This window comes from Diceros bicornis, chromosome 12, assembly GCF_020826845.1.
Source record: "Diceros bicornis minor isolate mBicDic1 chromosome 12, mDicBic1.mat.cur, whole genome shotgun sequence".
Classification (NCBI taxonomy): domain Eukaryota; kingdom Metazoa; phylum Chordata; class Mammalia; order Perissodactyla; family Rhinocerotidae; genus Diceros; species Diceros bicornis.
Genome location: NC_080751.1, coordinates 45,515,113 through 45,531,259, shown reverse-complemented (window position 1 = coordinate 45,531,259; position 16,147 = coordinate 45,515,113). Strand labels below are relative to the sequence as shown.

The 16,147-nt window shown below is 38.1% G+C and overlaps 2 protein-coding genes across 4 annotated transcripts in view; one reads left to right on the top strand and one right to left on the bottom strand.

Annotated features, from left to right (window-relative positions):
• DHX57 (DExH-box helicase 57) overlaps nucleotides 1-10,582 on the bottom strand; it is a 57,933-nt gene extending 47,351 nt beyond the window's left edge. For 2 of the 3 annotated variants that reach the window (XM_058551388.1, XM_058551389.1), the window contains exons 1-2: nucleotides 10,478-10,581; nucleotides 2,475-2,698 (exon numbers count right to left, since the gene is read on the bottom strand). In XM_058551388.1, the coding sequence (XP_058407371.1) occupies nucleotides 2,475-2,692 (218 nt within the window). In that variant the 5' untranslated portion in view covers nucleotides 2,693-2,698; nucleotides 10,478-10,581. Of the gene's footprint in view, nucleotides 1-2,474; nucleotides 2,699-10,477 lie in introns of all 3 variants that reach the window. The other variant, XM_058551390.1, reaches the window with a different exon arrangement.
• MORN2 (MORN repeat containing 2) lies at nucleotides 8,863-15,850 on the top strand. Its single transcript, XM_058550701.1, has 8 exons — nucleotides 8,863-8,956; nucleotides 9,525-9,592; nucleotides 10,102-10,253; nucleotides 10,676-10,788; nucleotides 12,971-13,021; nucleotides 13,435-13,541; nucleotides 14,246-14,382; nucleotides 15,616-15,850. Exons 1-8 carry the CDS (start codon nucleotides 8,863-8,865, stop codon nucleotides 15,716-15,718), a joined length of 825 nt encoding a protein of 274 aa, XP_058406684.1. The 3' UTR covers nucleotides 15,719-15,850.
• Nucleotides 15,851-16,147: the final 297 nt, after the last annotated feature.

The window sequence follows — 16,147 nt, the reverse complement described above, 5'->3', positions numbered from 1 at the left end:
CCAAACAAACTTAACCACTATGCCACAGGGCCGGCCCCAAACACCTTTATTCTTTGACTTCCAGAAACCACACTCTCTTAGTTTTCCTCCTACTTCACTGGCAACTCCTCCATCGCTTCTGTTTGATTCTCCTAACCTATTTCAGCTCTAAAGCCTAAAGTGCCCTAGGGCTCAAAGTTCAGACCTCTTCTCTATCTATATTCTATCTCATCCAATCTCATAGCTTTAAATAGTATTTATTCATAGTGGACTCATACATTTACTTCTCTAGCCTCTTTCTTTTTCTTGAACTCCAGACTTATATATTAAATTGTCTATGACATCTCCACTTGGAGAATACCTCCTAATTGGTCTCCCTGCTTCCAACCCATGTCCCCCGGTAGTCTATTCTCCACACAGCACACTAAGGCAGGGCTACTGAGTATGGCTGCAGAGACTATACACTGTGCAAAGGCTCCTGGCGGGGAGGAGGAGGGAAGAGGATGAGGGAGGAGGGCACAGCAAGAGCTAAAATCCAGTCTATGCTCTATTTGCCAGGCTGTGCATCCTGGGGCTGTAACTGCCCAAAGAAAGGGGCACTATTTTCTAATTCACATAAAGGCATATATTGAACAGTAGCAACTCTGGCCAGAATGACTGATGTCACACACCCTTGCCTCAAACCTGCAATGGCTTCCCATCTTAGAGCAAAAGCCCAAGTCCTTATAACTGCCTATAAGATCCTACACAGTGTAGCCTCTTGGATCTAACTGCCTATCACTCTCCTTCTTACCCATCCACTCTAGCCACATGGCTTCCTTGCCATTTCCTAAACCTTCTAAGCACATTCCTGCCTTAGAGAATTTGTACTTGCTGTTCCCTCTGCCTTGAATGTTTTTCCCTCAGATAGCTTCACAGCTCACTCCTTCAATTCCTTCTTCTTCCTGCTCAAATTACACATTATTAGAGAAGGCTTCTCTGATCACACTACATAAAATAGCAACTATTTAAAAATACCAACAATCGTTTGGTATTTTCTATCCCTTTTACCCTCTTTTATTTTTCCCCACAGCACTTAAACTTGACATATTATGCATTTGTTTATGGTCTTTCTACTCAAAACTCCTCCTATGAAGACAAGGACAATATTTTATTCATTGCTGTAATCCTAGTCCCTAAACAGTGCCTGGTGCATAGGAGGCACTCAGTAAATATTTGCTGCATGAATAAACGTCTGAGACTCTAAGAATCTATAATGTCTATGTTTTCAAAAAGAATTGAGCTGCATCTAACTCAGAAGTTAGGTTCTTAAATCAGCAGCTAAAGTGAAAACATAATTTAAAATTATTCTGGAAGATTCTTTAAAAAGGTGTCAAGTTTGAGACTGATATATTATCTCTCAATATGTCCAAAATGACCATTTTTCTTCTAGAATGGAAAAAAATGTAGACTCTCTGTTGAATAGCAGATGAAGTATTTGGTTATGTTAGGGACCATGTACGAAAAACATATATTTAAACCCTAATATCACACATTCAGTGCATCAAGAGGCTTAAACTACAAAAAGCACTTGGAAACTGAGACTGCCTGAGGGAATAGCGTATTCCTCTCTCCATATCTTGCTCACTACAGGGCCCAGATTCATTTAGCGGCAAGTTTAAACTACTTAAATCCTATTTGTTTCCCTTTTTCTTTTTTTCCTGAATGCATATGATTGAACTCATTTAAGTTAAAAGCATGTATGATGCAGTTAAACTTCAGCACTCATCTATATTCCTTTCTAACTAACGTTTAGTTGAGAATTATTCCCACAAAAGAATGTGTGTATGTGTGTGTGTGTATGTGTGTAGAGCTTTACAGAAGTCTTTCCATCTCTAAAAATTCCAGTAAACAGCTCACAGTGCAGTTTGAGAGACAATGAGAATTTTATATTTATATTGCATAACACTTTACTTTCATTAAATATTCATTATAATTATCAGAATTTATTCATTATTTAAAAGTTGGATATGAGAGAAGCCTGAATATGACACCTGTCACCAATAATCACATGAAGCACCAATGAAGATTTGGCTGATCTGGTTGGAAAATAGATAAGTGATCATCAACTAGAAAGACAGAGTGCCAGTCAGGTCACATTTTGGGACCTTCAGACTATAATGCCTAAGAAATACTTAAAACGATTTTCACCATTTCCAATATTTACTTTCCTAGTAACGTTGGTTACAGAAACAGTATTACACTCAATTCACAGTGTCATGTGGAAGTTAAAGTTAACTTCAGATTTCAACCTTCCAAAAAAAAAAGGTGTTATTTGCCATCATGCCTTTAGAAAAGGTTACAAAGAGGGGGATTACAAGGTTTTAAAACAAGAGGAACAATTAATATGACCAGAATTATTTGGCATTTTTCTTCCTTTCTCTTAGCCATCTGTTGTCCCATAGATTAGGAATTGATACTGTTTCCATCTTTGAACATTCAAAGAGTATAATGACCTGGATGAGCGCCTTGATTCACTGAAGATACAAAAGTCATCGCCATCATCCCAAATTCTACTTGAGGCCTTTCTATTGCCGCCACCACCACCACCACCGCCACCGCTGCCACCTCCGTGAGATTTACTAGCATGACTCCTGCCTCCTCTTCCTCCTCTGGAAGACCCCTTTCCACCTGCTTTGCCTGGTTTGCCTTTTCTTCTTACTGAAGAACTCATTTTCACCTGCAAGAGAAAAAAAGTAATACAGACATCATAAAATCAGACAAGTATAATAATCCTTTGTTTGTCAGATGTAGCCTATTTTAAAGAAATAAAGGAAAATGCACATTTTAAAAGAGCCAATTTAAGGGAAGCACGCATAAATTGCTTCACAAAAAGATTTACAAGCACATCCCCCTTAGGATTAATACTTAGTGAGTTTCTCTGACACAGATTTCTTAACCAGGGATGTGCATCAGAAATACATGCAGAAATTTCAAAATGCACATGCCTAGACCCCAATCCTACCTTCTAATTTGATTAGGTCTGGTATAAGGTTTAAAAAACTCTAGTTGAGAAGAGATGTTTTCACGTGTTTAATATGTGATTTGATAAAAAAATTTATATTTACATATTTACTTTCAGGAACAAAGCCCAGGCTCAGAGATTTTGTCTGAGGGGAATAAAAGTATAGAGCTTTTGTATGTGATCAAAGTTAAGTTCCTATCAGCTTAGAACAGAATGTTATAACTATACGACGTTATGGTTTTTTTTTTTCCCGAGGAAGATCAGCCCTGAGCTAACATCCATGCCAATCCTCCTCTTTTTGCTGAGGAAGACCAGCTCTGAGCTAACATCTATTGCCAATCCTCCTCCTTTCTTCCCCCAAAGCCCCAGCAGATAGTTGTATGTCATAGTTGCACACCCTTCTAGTTGCTGTATGTGGGATGCCGCCTCAGCATGGCCAGAGAAGCGGCGCGTCGGTGCACGCCCGGGATCCGAACCTGGGCCACCAGTAGCGGAGCACGTGCACTTAACCACTAAGCCACAGGGCAGGCCCCTATATGATGTTTTATGTAAGCCTCATGGTAACCACAAAGCAAAAACCTATAGTAGATACACAAAAGATAAAGGAATCAAAGCAGGGAGTAAAGTGTAGAGCTTCTGTACACAATAGAAGTAAAGCTGCTGTCAGTTTAAAATAGAATGTTATAACTATATGGTGTTTTATGTAAGCCCCATGGTACTACAAAGCAAAAATCTATAGTAGATACACAAAAGACAAAGGAATCAAAGTGTACCACCACAAAAAATCATCAAATCACAAAGGAAGACAGCAAGAGAGGTAGAAAGGGGCAAAGAATCTATAAAACACCCGGGAAACAACGAACAAAATGGTGATAGTAAGCCCTTACCTATCAATAATTACTTTAAATGTAAACAGACTAAATTTTGCAATCAAAAGACAGAGTGGCTGAATGGATAAAAAAATCAAGACCCAACTACATACTACCTACAATAGTATTGCTTCAGCTTTAAGGACACACATAGACTGAAAGCAAAGGGATGGAAAAAGATATTCCATGCAAATGGAAACCAAAAGAGAGCAGGGACAGCTATAGTTGTATCAGCCAAAATAGACTTTACTAGTCAAAAACTGTAACAAGAGACAAAGAAGGTCATTATTTAATGATAAAGGGGTCAATTCATCAAGAAGATCTAACAATTGTAAATATTTATGTACCAAATATCACAGCACCTAAATATATAAAGCAAATATTAACATATCTGAAGAGAGAACTAGACAGCAATACAATAATAATAGGGGACTTTAATACCCCACTTTCAACAATGGACAGACCATTCAGATGGAAAATCAAATAAGGAAACAGTGGACTTGAACTACAATTTAGACCAAATGGACCTAACAGATATACCTAGAACATTCCATCCAACAGCAGCAGAACACACATTTTTCTCAAGTGCATATGGAACATTCTTCAGGATAGATTATATGTTAGGCCATAAAACAAGTCCTAACAAATTTAAGAAGATTGAAATCATATCAAGCATCTTTTCTGGCCACAATGATATGAAACTGGAAATCAATAACAGAAGAAAAACTTCAAAACTCATAAATATGTGGACACTAAATAACATGCTCCTAAACAACCAATGGGTCAAAGAAGAAATCAAAAGGGAAATTTAAAAATATCTTGAAACAACTGAAAGTGGGAAACAAAACATACTAAAACTTATAGGATACAGCAAAAGGAGTTCCAAGAGTGAATTTTATAGTGATAAATGTCTACATTAAGAAAAAAGAAAGATCTCAAATAAACCAAAATGTAAATGTCAAGAAACTAGAAAAAAGAACAAATTAACCCAAAGTTAGTAGTATGCATAATGGGAGTACCAGAAAGATAGGAGAAAGAGAAAAGAGCAGAAAAATATTCAAAGAAATAATGGCAGATTTCTCAAATTTATTGAAAGACAATAACCTACACATCCAGGAAGCTCAAAGAATTCCAAGTAGGATAAAGACAAACAGATCCATAAACAGACGCATTATAGTAAAAGTGTTGCAGGTTAAAGACATGGAGAAAATTTTGAAAGTAGTAAGAGAAAAACAACTTGTCACTTACAGGTGTAACCCCAATAAGATTAACAGCTGACTTTTTGGCAGAAACAACAGAGGCCAGAAGGCAGTGACATAATATATACAAAGTACTCAAAGAACTGTCAACCAAGAATCCTATATCCAGAAAAGCAATTTTTCAAGAATGAAGGTGAAATAAAAACTTTCCCAGATAAAAATAGAGAATTTGTTGACATCAGACTTGCTTTACAAGAAATACTAAAGGAAGTTCTTCAGGCTGAAGCAAGTGACCCTAGATGGTAATCTGAATCCACACAAAAAAACAAAAAGCACCTGTAAAGGTAATTACATAATAATAAAAAAGTAAAAATGCATATTTTTCTCCTTTGCATAACCAATTTAAAAAGCAATTGTATAAAATAATATGTATATGATATAATACTGGGGCCTATAATATATAGAAATATAATATATTTGCCAGTAACAGCACAAAGCAAGTTGGTGGGAGCATAGTTGTATTGGGCTAAAAAAATGACTACAGATAAGGTAATAATTATAACAATGTACTGTTGGGTTTGTAATATTAATAGATCTAACATGTATAACAATAACACCACAAAAAGGAGGGGAAATGAATGTGGCTACAGTTGTGAGCCACAAAACAACATTTCAGTCAATGATGGACCACATATACAATGGTGGTCCCATAAGACTAGTACCATATAGCCGAGGTGTATAGTAGGCTATACCATCTAGGTTTGTGTAAGTATACTCTATGACGTTCACACAATGACAAAATCACTTAACAATGTATTTCTCAGGACGTATCCTCATCGTTAAGCAACTCATGACTGTATATGAGAGTAATATTACTCTCATATATATTACTAAATATATTACTGAAATTGAGCTAGTATAAATGTGAAGCTGATTCTGATACGTTAAGATGTAGATGATAAACCCTAGAGCAGTCACTAAAAAACAAACCGAAAACTCAAAAAAAAATACTGGAAAAAATCATTAAAGAAATTAAAATACTGCATTAGAAAATATTCACTTAATGACAATACAAAAGAAAGCAGTAAAATAGGAACAGAAAAACAAAATAGACATGAGACATATAGACAACAAAAAGTAGAATGGCAGATGTAAATCCTACTATATCAATAATAACATTAAGTATGAACGAATTAAACAATTCAATCAAAAGACAGGTTATCAGACTGGATAAAAAACATGACCCAACTATATGCTGTCTATTTATTTATCACTTTCTTTTATTTTATTTTGAGGAAGATTGGCCCTGAGCTAACATATGTTGCCAATCTTCCTTTTTCTTTTTTTTCCCCTCCCTAAAACCCCAGGATATAGTTGTATATCCTAGGTCCTTCTAGTTCTTCTATGTGGGACGCCCCCTCAGCATGGCTTAATGAGCGGTGAGTAGGTCTGCACCCAGGATCCAAACTGGCAACCCTGGACTGCTGAAGCAGAACACACAAACTTAACTGCTACGCCACTGGGCTGGCCCCATACTTATCACTTTAAATTCAAAGATACAAAGAAATGAAAAGCAAAAGGATGGAAAAAGATAAATCATGCAAAGAGCTACCACAAGAAAGATGGAGTGGCTATGTTAATACAGACAAAATAGACTTGAAAGCAAAAAATGTTATTAGAGGCAAAGAAGGACATTTCATAACGATAAAAGGGTCAATCCATCAGGAAGATATAACAATTATAAACATATATGTACCTAATTACAGAGTACCAAAATACATGAAGCAACAACTGACAGAAATGAAGAGAGAAATAGACACTGCAATAATAACAGTAGGAGGCTTCAATATCCCACTTTCAACAATGGTAAAGAACAACTAGATACAAGATCAACAAGGAAGCAGAAGACTTGAAACAGTATAAACCAACTAGACCTAAAAGACATCTATAGAACACTTTACCCAACATCAATACACATTTTTCTCACGTGGACAAGGAAAATTTCTAGGACAGACTATATGCTATGCTATAAAACAAACCTCAATAAATTAAAAAAGAAATAATACAAAGTGTGTTTTGCAACCATGGTGGGATGAAATTAGAAATCAAAAGCAGGAAAAAATTTGGGAAACTCACAAATATGAGGAAATTGAATTAGGTCTCTTGATATGCTTTTCTTCAAAATCTTTCATAATTATACATATTCAGCATTTATTTTGTGTTTATCTCCCCCCTCCTTCTCTCCAAAAGCTCTCTGAAGGCAAGGATTACGTATATTTTGATTACCACTGCAACTATAACACAGTGTCTGCCATATAGTATGTATTCAATATGTATTTGTGGAATGACTGAAAGTTGAATAAATGACTGATAAGAGTATGGAGATTCCTTCATTTATTTATTCATTCCACAAATACTTATTGAGCACTTATTTTGTGCCAGATCCTAGAGATATAATAGCAAAAAAGACAAAATTTCTTTTTTTTGTAAGACAAATAACAAATAAATAGATATATAGTATCAGTTAAGTGTTTTGATGAAAAAGCAAAACTCTGAGGCTGTTATTTTAGATAGAGTGGTCAGGTAAAAGTGGTCATCTCTCTGAGATCACATTTGAGCAGAAACCTGAACATACTGAGAGAATAAGCCATGAAATATTTGTGAAAAGAGCATTGTAAGCAGAAGCCATAATAAATGCAAAGGTGCCGAGTCCAGAACGTCTTCAATGCACTGGGCTTGATAAACGGTCAGGATTCTGGTGGGTCTGCAGTGAAGTGAGGAAAGGGGATGAGGACAGAGAGTAGAGAAGGCCATCTAGGCCCTGGGAAGGACTTCGAATTTTATTCTAAATATAATAGGAAGTCACTAGAGAGCTGAAGCAAAAGCTTGATACAACTGACTTATGTTTTAAAACAATTACTCTAGCTGCTATGGGAAGAATAAAAAGACTGTAGAGAGGTGAGGAGAAACCAGAAGGCCAGTTAGGAAACTACTGCAGTCATTCAGACCAGACAAGCTTAAGAAATGCACATAGGCAAGCTACCCTGTGACTGGTAGAAAGAATAACTTGTCCTCTGCCCAAACGGTTCCTTCTGTCCCAGATAAAGAAGTAACTGAGGTTTTCTTCAATTCCTCAGGAATGCTGCATTCAGCAGATCTGCTATGAAGAAGCACTCAACGTTCTGCGGTCATCCATCCTCTGACATTTCTGAGCCCCCTCCCCAAACCTGTCTGCCTTATTTCCAAAGTCATTTCCAAATCAGTTCCCCTTTAAGATAGGTTTGCTGAGGATGATAGTTCATCATCTTCCGATATGCTAGCTTATGGCTTATTAAAGTTCTTTCTCTACCATCCCCAGCTTGATCTTTTATCTTGCAGCAAGCAGATAGAGCCCTTGCTTGGTATCAGTTGGATATACCAGTCTGCATTGAGGGGAAAGGTAAGATTATTTCATTTAATCTCCTAAAACTCTGATAAGATAAATATTGTTTTCTATATTTTACAGAGGAGGAAACTAGAGTATAGATAAATTATATGACTCACCTAATGTCACCAACTATAGAAGCAAACTCTGGGGTCAGGGTTTGAAACAATCCATTTGACTCGAAAGCTGAAATTCTTTCTACCATATCTCCCCCTTACCCTACACATATGTACCTTGTATCTTCAATTCAAAGTTTAATGATAAGCCAGTCCTTCCTTGATTTGTGCCTGGGTCTTAATTTATAAAGGTGATTGAGAGGTCAACGCCATCGAAAGAAAAGTTTAACGTTACTCACAGTTCCGCTAGAAAGGAGAGGCATGCCATGCCATGCCGGGCCACGGGGAAGCACCAGTGTTAGGAGGCAGAAGGGAGCCAGGGGAAGGCATGGGCCACAGCCTTTCTTGGGGTTTCCACAGGAAAGGTGAGGCAGGGCAGGGTAAACCATTTAGGATTGGCTAGTTTGAATAATTCCAGCAGACTTTGGGGCATAGGGGCTGTCTCTAGTTGCCTGGTACCTGGCCCTGGGTTGATTTAGGACAGAGGAATTATCAGCTTGGGTGTGAGAATTAGATAAAGGAGGTAGTTGAGAGTATGGGCACAGGATTGGTTGGTTTGCATATGAAAGGCGTGTTCACAGATGAGTCGTTAACTAGCTAGCCCTGGGAAGGGCAATTTCTTCCTGGCCAGCTAGGCCTGCAAGATGTCAAAACATCACAAAATATAGAAAATAAAAAATACGGTTAATATACTCTTCCAATCCAAATTTAAAACTCCATCATTACAAGTTTGCTCTGACTTCAGATGCTCTTAGGTAAGAACATCATAAGAAAGAAGTCCAACTACCTCAAGTTCTTCTGTAAAAACAATGGTACATATACACATACAAAAATGTAGGGTCATTAAAAGCTTAATGGGAGACCAAAACAATGGGACAAACTGAATTCTCTAAGGTTGCACATTAATAATTACCTATTATTTCTAAAATTTAGAAAAAGGGAAAAGATATACAAATCAGACAGAAAGATCAGAGCTTCATCTCAAAAAGCACCCAGCCCAGGTAAGTTTGTGAAGTAAGAAACATTAAGAAAAAGCAAGAAGACACTGCACTCCCATTGAAAAAAAAGAATTAGTGGCTAGCCAACCAGACCAAGTCACAGCTAGCTTGCCTAAAGAGCCATCAACAACTTGTCTCACACCAACCCAGTAAATGGTACCTTTAAAATTTTATCTGAGACCTGCTCTCAAAATTTAAACGAACACTTGCTGGTTGCATCCAATATGACTCTCCCCAGACGTTTTCTAGGGAATAGGAATTAGGTGGTATAATCCACATGGATAGATTCCACTATTCTATTCCATTTAGCCTGGGAAGATTCCAACTATCTTTCTTCACCATGGACACAGGAACCTAAGTTTGGCTCGAAGTGCATCCTTTGTGTCACACCCAAGTTTGGCCTCCCAGGAACAGAATCACGAAGCTGGGCACTGAAAACCGACCACAGCTCACTCCACTTCCAGGCAAATCTCTGAATATGCAGATACCCAGACCTGGTACCTTTCTTCCAGCATACGTCGTCCCCAGTCCCCTCCCCAAATAACCACTTGAGATGGAGACAGAGACAAGAAACGAAGCCTGAGCCCCTCCAGTGCAACTCTGTTCCCCGCTCCGACCCTGAATTCAGCTCCCCCGCCTCCAACCTGAGCGTGGGCAACCTCAGGTGCCGACCCCCACTTGGCCCGGTCCCAGGGCCTGGGCCCCTGCTGGTCCAGACTCACAGGCCCCAGCTAGACAGGCTGGATCCCACCGCCCTGGGATGGTCCTCAGGGCCTGATCACTCGTGGAGAGCGAGGCGGTAGAAGGGTCCGTACACTGACAAGCAAGGCGACGCGCAGAGCACGCACAAGGCCACACATCCCTCGCCCGCGGAAGGGGAGGCCGTACCGGGCTCGCTGCGCTGCTTCTCCGGGCGGCTGTCACGACGGAGCGCCCAGGGGCGAGGGGTCCCGCCAGGTCTCGGCCACCACACGGATCTCACCTGGAGCTGCTCCGCCGCGGCCCAGCAGCCCTGGCGCCTTCTGATTGGCTCGGCCTCGCCCCTTGCATATTCGCTTCCGGGTGAGAGGTGCCTGGTCGCCACAGCAACCGAGTCGCACTGGGTGCTGAGCTAGCGTTTGGTTTCCTGCAGGCCGCCGAGGTGGCGGCCCAAGGGGAATCGCAGAGTCAAGAAAATCTTTCCAACACGTCTATGTCAAGTGAGTGCCCGCCTCCCAACGCCCCGAGCGCGGTAGAGCGCCTTTAAGAAGAACTCGCATCGAGCCAGAGCTCGGCTCCTAGTAACACCAGTGCGGGTGTGACAAATTTCCTGAGCGTCTACACTGGGGGTGGGGTGGGGGCGCGGAGAGCCCTTGGCCTGGGAATCAGGAGACCTGGATTCTAGGTCTGATTTGGCCGTTCATTCGCTGTTGTGACACCTTAGGCAAGTGCCAACCTCTCTGGGTTTCAGTTTCCTCTGTGGTGTCAGATGGTCGCGATCTCTTAGGTTCCCTCTAACTTTCACGTTACAAAGCTTCGAATGTGGAACCATTTAAGGGCAATTGAAAACAGTTCGGTTTCTTGTATGATCAAGTGCTCTGCTTAAAAAGCGTTTAACGATTGCTTCCCAAGAGCCATTCATTCACTAGACATTCAGTTCCTACCGGTAAGTACTAAGCACTGAGCTGGACACTAAGGTGAGAAAAGAGATTTGACTAATCCGTCATCCCTGACCTAGACGAGCCCGTATTGTAATGGGGGATTCCGACACAAAAGCGCTAGTTTAATAGGGCCCTGAGTACTATAGTCGGGATAGGCCCAGAGTATTGTGGGGGCTCCTAGAGGAGTCGGGGTGAAGGGAGAGAAGAAAGGCTCTGCTCAGGTGAAACCTCTGTTTTTCTTTGTGCCTCTTTCCGGGAAAATTTTCAACCTTGTATTCCAGTTCACTAATTTAGTTTTCAGTTGTATCCATTCTGTTATTCAGCCCTTCTAAGGAGTTTTATTTCACCAATTATATTATTCATTTCTTAGATTGCTAATTGGTTCTCTTTCGTAACCACCTGTTCCTGCCGCAAGGATTCTCCACGCTCCTTTTCTCTATGAGGATGTTACAGCATTTTAAAGTCTTCTACCTATTGTGTTATTAACTCTTTCCTCAAAGAGGATGAACCTCCAGCCTTTCTCAACTGGCACCTAAATTAATTTTTAAATTAAAAATATCAGTTCCTTTGCCCCACCCATAGAGATTCTGAATCTGTAGGAAAGGGTAGGGCCTAGGAACTTGCAGATGATTCTGATGCATGGACCATACTTTGAGTAATATTCTAGTAGACTCTATTGTCCTGGAAGTTAGAGTTTACTTATCTTCTCTACATATATGTTTTCTTCAGTACTGGAAAAAGTTTCTCGTGTTTTAATCCACTAAATGTCCCAGGGCTCTGAGGCATAGATTCCTCACTCCCACCTCCACCCCTGCCCCCACCCCTCTGTCCCGTGGTTTTCTTATTTCTTTTTTCACCTGGTCTCCATCCCAGTCTCATTCTGTTTGGACCCCCAACCCTACTCCTCCTCACTTACTATCTTTCTTTATTTTCTATTTCCTCCTACTGCCAAATCAGAGATTCCTCACTCTACCTTACCTCTGTGAGACAATGAATAGATCATATAGGCTACCCAAAAGAAATAAAAACTTATACATGAATGTCCATAGCAGCATTATTCATAATAGCCATAACTGGAAACAACCCAACAGTCCATCAACTAATGAATAAATAAAATATGTTCTTTCCATACAATGGACTATTCAGCCTTAAAAAGAGATGAAGTACAGATACATACTACCATATGGATGAACCTTGAAAACATTATGCTAAGTAAAAGAAGCCAGTCACAAAGGACCACGTATTATGTGATTCCATTTCTACGAAATGTCCGGAAGAGGCAAATCCATAGCGACAGAAAGTAGATTAGTGGTTGCCAGGGGCTGGGGCGAGGGGTGGCAGGGAATTAAGGGAATGGAGCATAACTGCTTATGGGTACAGGATTTCTTTGGGAGGTGATTAAGATATTCTAAAATTAGATTGTGGTGATAGTTGTACCATTCTGAATATGCTAAAAACACAGTAAACTGTACTTTTAAAAGGTAAGTTTTGTGGTATGTGAATTATATAGTAATAAAGCTGTTATAATAAACAAACAAATAAATAAAAATAGATCATCTAGACAAAAGTATTTATTTTCCCAGGACCCTACACTAAACTATGGGAATTGCAAGTAATCATGATATGCTTGTGATCATATGAAGTGAGTCGATTTGGTTAACTCTTACAGCACATTTGTTATAGGTCTTATGACATAAAAATATTTAAGTTTATGTGACTTTTCTTAAATCTTTTAAAACAGCTACAGAAGTGTATAAGATAAACTTTATATTTCCAAATGGAGACAAATATGGTAAGCATACATTTCAATTACTTTTTCTATACAGACTAAAATTAAATAGCTTAAGAGCAAAAAAATGAGACTGTCACATTTTATAAAACTACTATTGGGATATTAACTTCATTAAATAAAATAACATGGAAATACTAATTGGTGAACAGATTTTAAATCTAAACTCTAATGTTGTCTAGACAGTATCCCTTGGAAACCTATGGGATCTGTCAATCTTTCTGGCCCTTGAGGCTCAGTGGTTACAAGACCTTCTAGGTCCATGGAGCTCCTCATCTCTGGTCGCATTGGTTTCAGCACTAGGGAGCCAAAGAGACCCATAGGGGTGCAGTTGTGATTAGGCCTGAACATAAATACTTTATTATTTAGTCCAACAGAGTTCTTGTTTATAATCTTCAGTATTTCTCTATGTTTAGATGGTGACTGTACAAGAACATCTTCTGGAATCTTTGAGAGAAATGGAATAGGTATTCATACCACTCCTAATGGGATTGTCTACACAGGAAGCTGGAAAGATGACAAGGTATTATTGTTCTGTTGAACTCTGAAGTGAATAAGTAACCTTATTGGTTAAGTGATTCCAAGCATTTTGATTAATGACAAAATATATATGAGTAATATTAATTCTTAAATCTTTTAAAACAGCTATATATATGAGTAATATTAAACTCATGCAGAGAGCTAATCATCATCATTATCATCTTTCTCATCTCCTATTCTTTGAGTAAACTAAACTCATTACATAATTTTCTCATTTAATCCTCATAGCAACCTCTTGAGGATGATACCGTTAATACTCCTGTTTCACAAATGAGAGAAATCAGGGTCAAGTTTCTTGCCCAGCTAGTAAGTGATGAAACAAGAATGTGTACCCAGGTCTGCTTGATTATAAATTTTTGTTCTTAACAACATTTTTATACTGTTTCCTGGGCTAACTAAACTGGTTGCCCTTTAAGATTTTTCATATATTCAAGGTATCTCGAGGACCCCTATTTTCATCATTATGGACCCCCAAAATGTTCAAATGCCTCAGCTCAGGACCATTTGACTTGGCAGGCTTCACAGAGAAATATGTGAAGGACAATGGTAAAAATGTTGTCTTATTTTTGTGGAAATACAAGGTAATACAATGATAGATTGACTAATAACTAAGTGGATGGTAGACATATGTGTACCTTTTTGAAACTGAAGGTTAGTTACTGAGGTCATTTCCTTTGTTACAAACAGATGAACGGTTTTGGAAGACTTGAGCATTTTTCAGGAGCAGTATATGAAGGACACTTTAAGGACAATATGTTTCATGGATTGGGGACTTATACATTCCCAACTGGAGCAAAGTACACTGGAAATTTCAATGAAAATAGGTAAGCTTAAAATAAAAAGTCACTGTAGTTTTAAAAGATTCTTTTCAGCCATGTTTGCTTAAATATTATATTTAGTTAACGCTAAATATTCTTTTGCAATATATTTAGTTAAAATATGTTTATAATGTATTTTGTAAGACTTGTTGGGTTATTTTGGGAGGAAAAATGTTGTAAGAGAGGCTAAGACCATCATGAGCCTCCAAAAGAAAATATCCTTCTTAGTGATAATCTGTTAGGCTTTTCATTTATTTCCTCTTGACTCCTCTATTCCTGTAGAACTTTTTGCAGTCAGCTTGGAAATGGAAAGCTTGTCACAATTACTGAGAAAATTTAGGCCAAAAATTACTTTCCCTTGAAATAGCTTGACAAACTTTTTAAAAAACAGCCTTGGGGATAATTTCATAACTGTTTATTTCATTTTGACCTGATATGTGTGTACATTTTTACTAGGCTAATTTTTAAAATGTAAGCAAAATTAGTTAATTTTCCAGTTGTAGAAAGGTACCCACTGTTGTCCTTTCTGAGCATATGCTTGTAGGAAAAATGAAAGTGAAATGAAACATTAGCACAATTTTACAAGCTTCATCTTCACCCTGAATACCATGCCATGTCACCCAGAGGTTCATGTTCATTTATAATACCCCTTGATTATTTCCAGAATTGAAAATGCAACCTACAACCTAATTGTTAGAAAGTACTTGGTGTGAATACATTTTGAGGAGGGCAGAAAAGTGTTCACCTATTTTGACTCCAAGTCTATGACAATAACATATAAACTTTTTCCACTGATGTTAATAAAGTGAGAAAAATCTGACCAATGGGTTAAATGTCTGTTTGTTTATGTGAAGTGCATTTTCACCGCTTCAAAGAGTCAGCACACACCAGCACAGAGCACAGCACCTCAAACATAATTGATAGTCAATAAATATTTGTTGAATAAATGAATAAACTAATATAAACTTCATTTTTTAGCTGATTGTTTTGGTTTTGTGTAAACTTAACATATGTGATCCTAAAATCTTGGACACTAAAATTTGTATAATGACAGTGTTCATTTGGAATAGTAATGTTTTTTGTAAGATGTAAAAGCAAGATGCCAGATTTTAAATCAAACTTTGAAAGTGGAAAGATATAATTCTTCAGACATGGTATATAATATGCTAGACAATCTTATATCTGGACTATAAATTCTTGGTCTTGGTTAATGAACAAACTTATTTTTTACTATTGCAGGGTGGAAGGTGAAGGACAGTATACTGACATCCAAGGACTGCAATGGTGTGGTAACTTTCATTTCACAGCTGCTCCGGGCCTGAGACTAAAGCTCCATATGTAGATATTCTGCATTCAAGTTTTAATGTGGTAATTGAAGCTTTCGGTTGTAAGGAAAACAATTAAATCTGTCATCTGAAATAACTTCATACACTACTTCTATATTATAATTTTGGCAATAAAACCATCACTCATGCCTTTTTGAACTTTATTTTCATCATCTTATAATTAGTTTAGAATAAATTGTGATTCAATTGAGTTTGCTCATTTTAATAAACACAGCAGAACTATCCAAATCTTGGCAAAGTCCATTTCTAATCCTCTGCCTGAGTTTTGTCATCTTTAAAAAGTATATCTATGTGTTAAAGGAAAACATCAAGAAAATGAGAAGAGAATCCCCAGAATGGGAGAAAATATTTGCAAATCATATAACTAAACCTGATAAAGGTTTAGTTTCCAGAATATATAAAGCAGTCTTATATATAAACATATA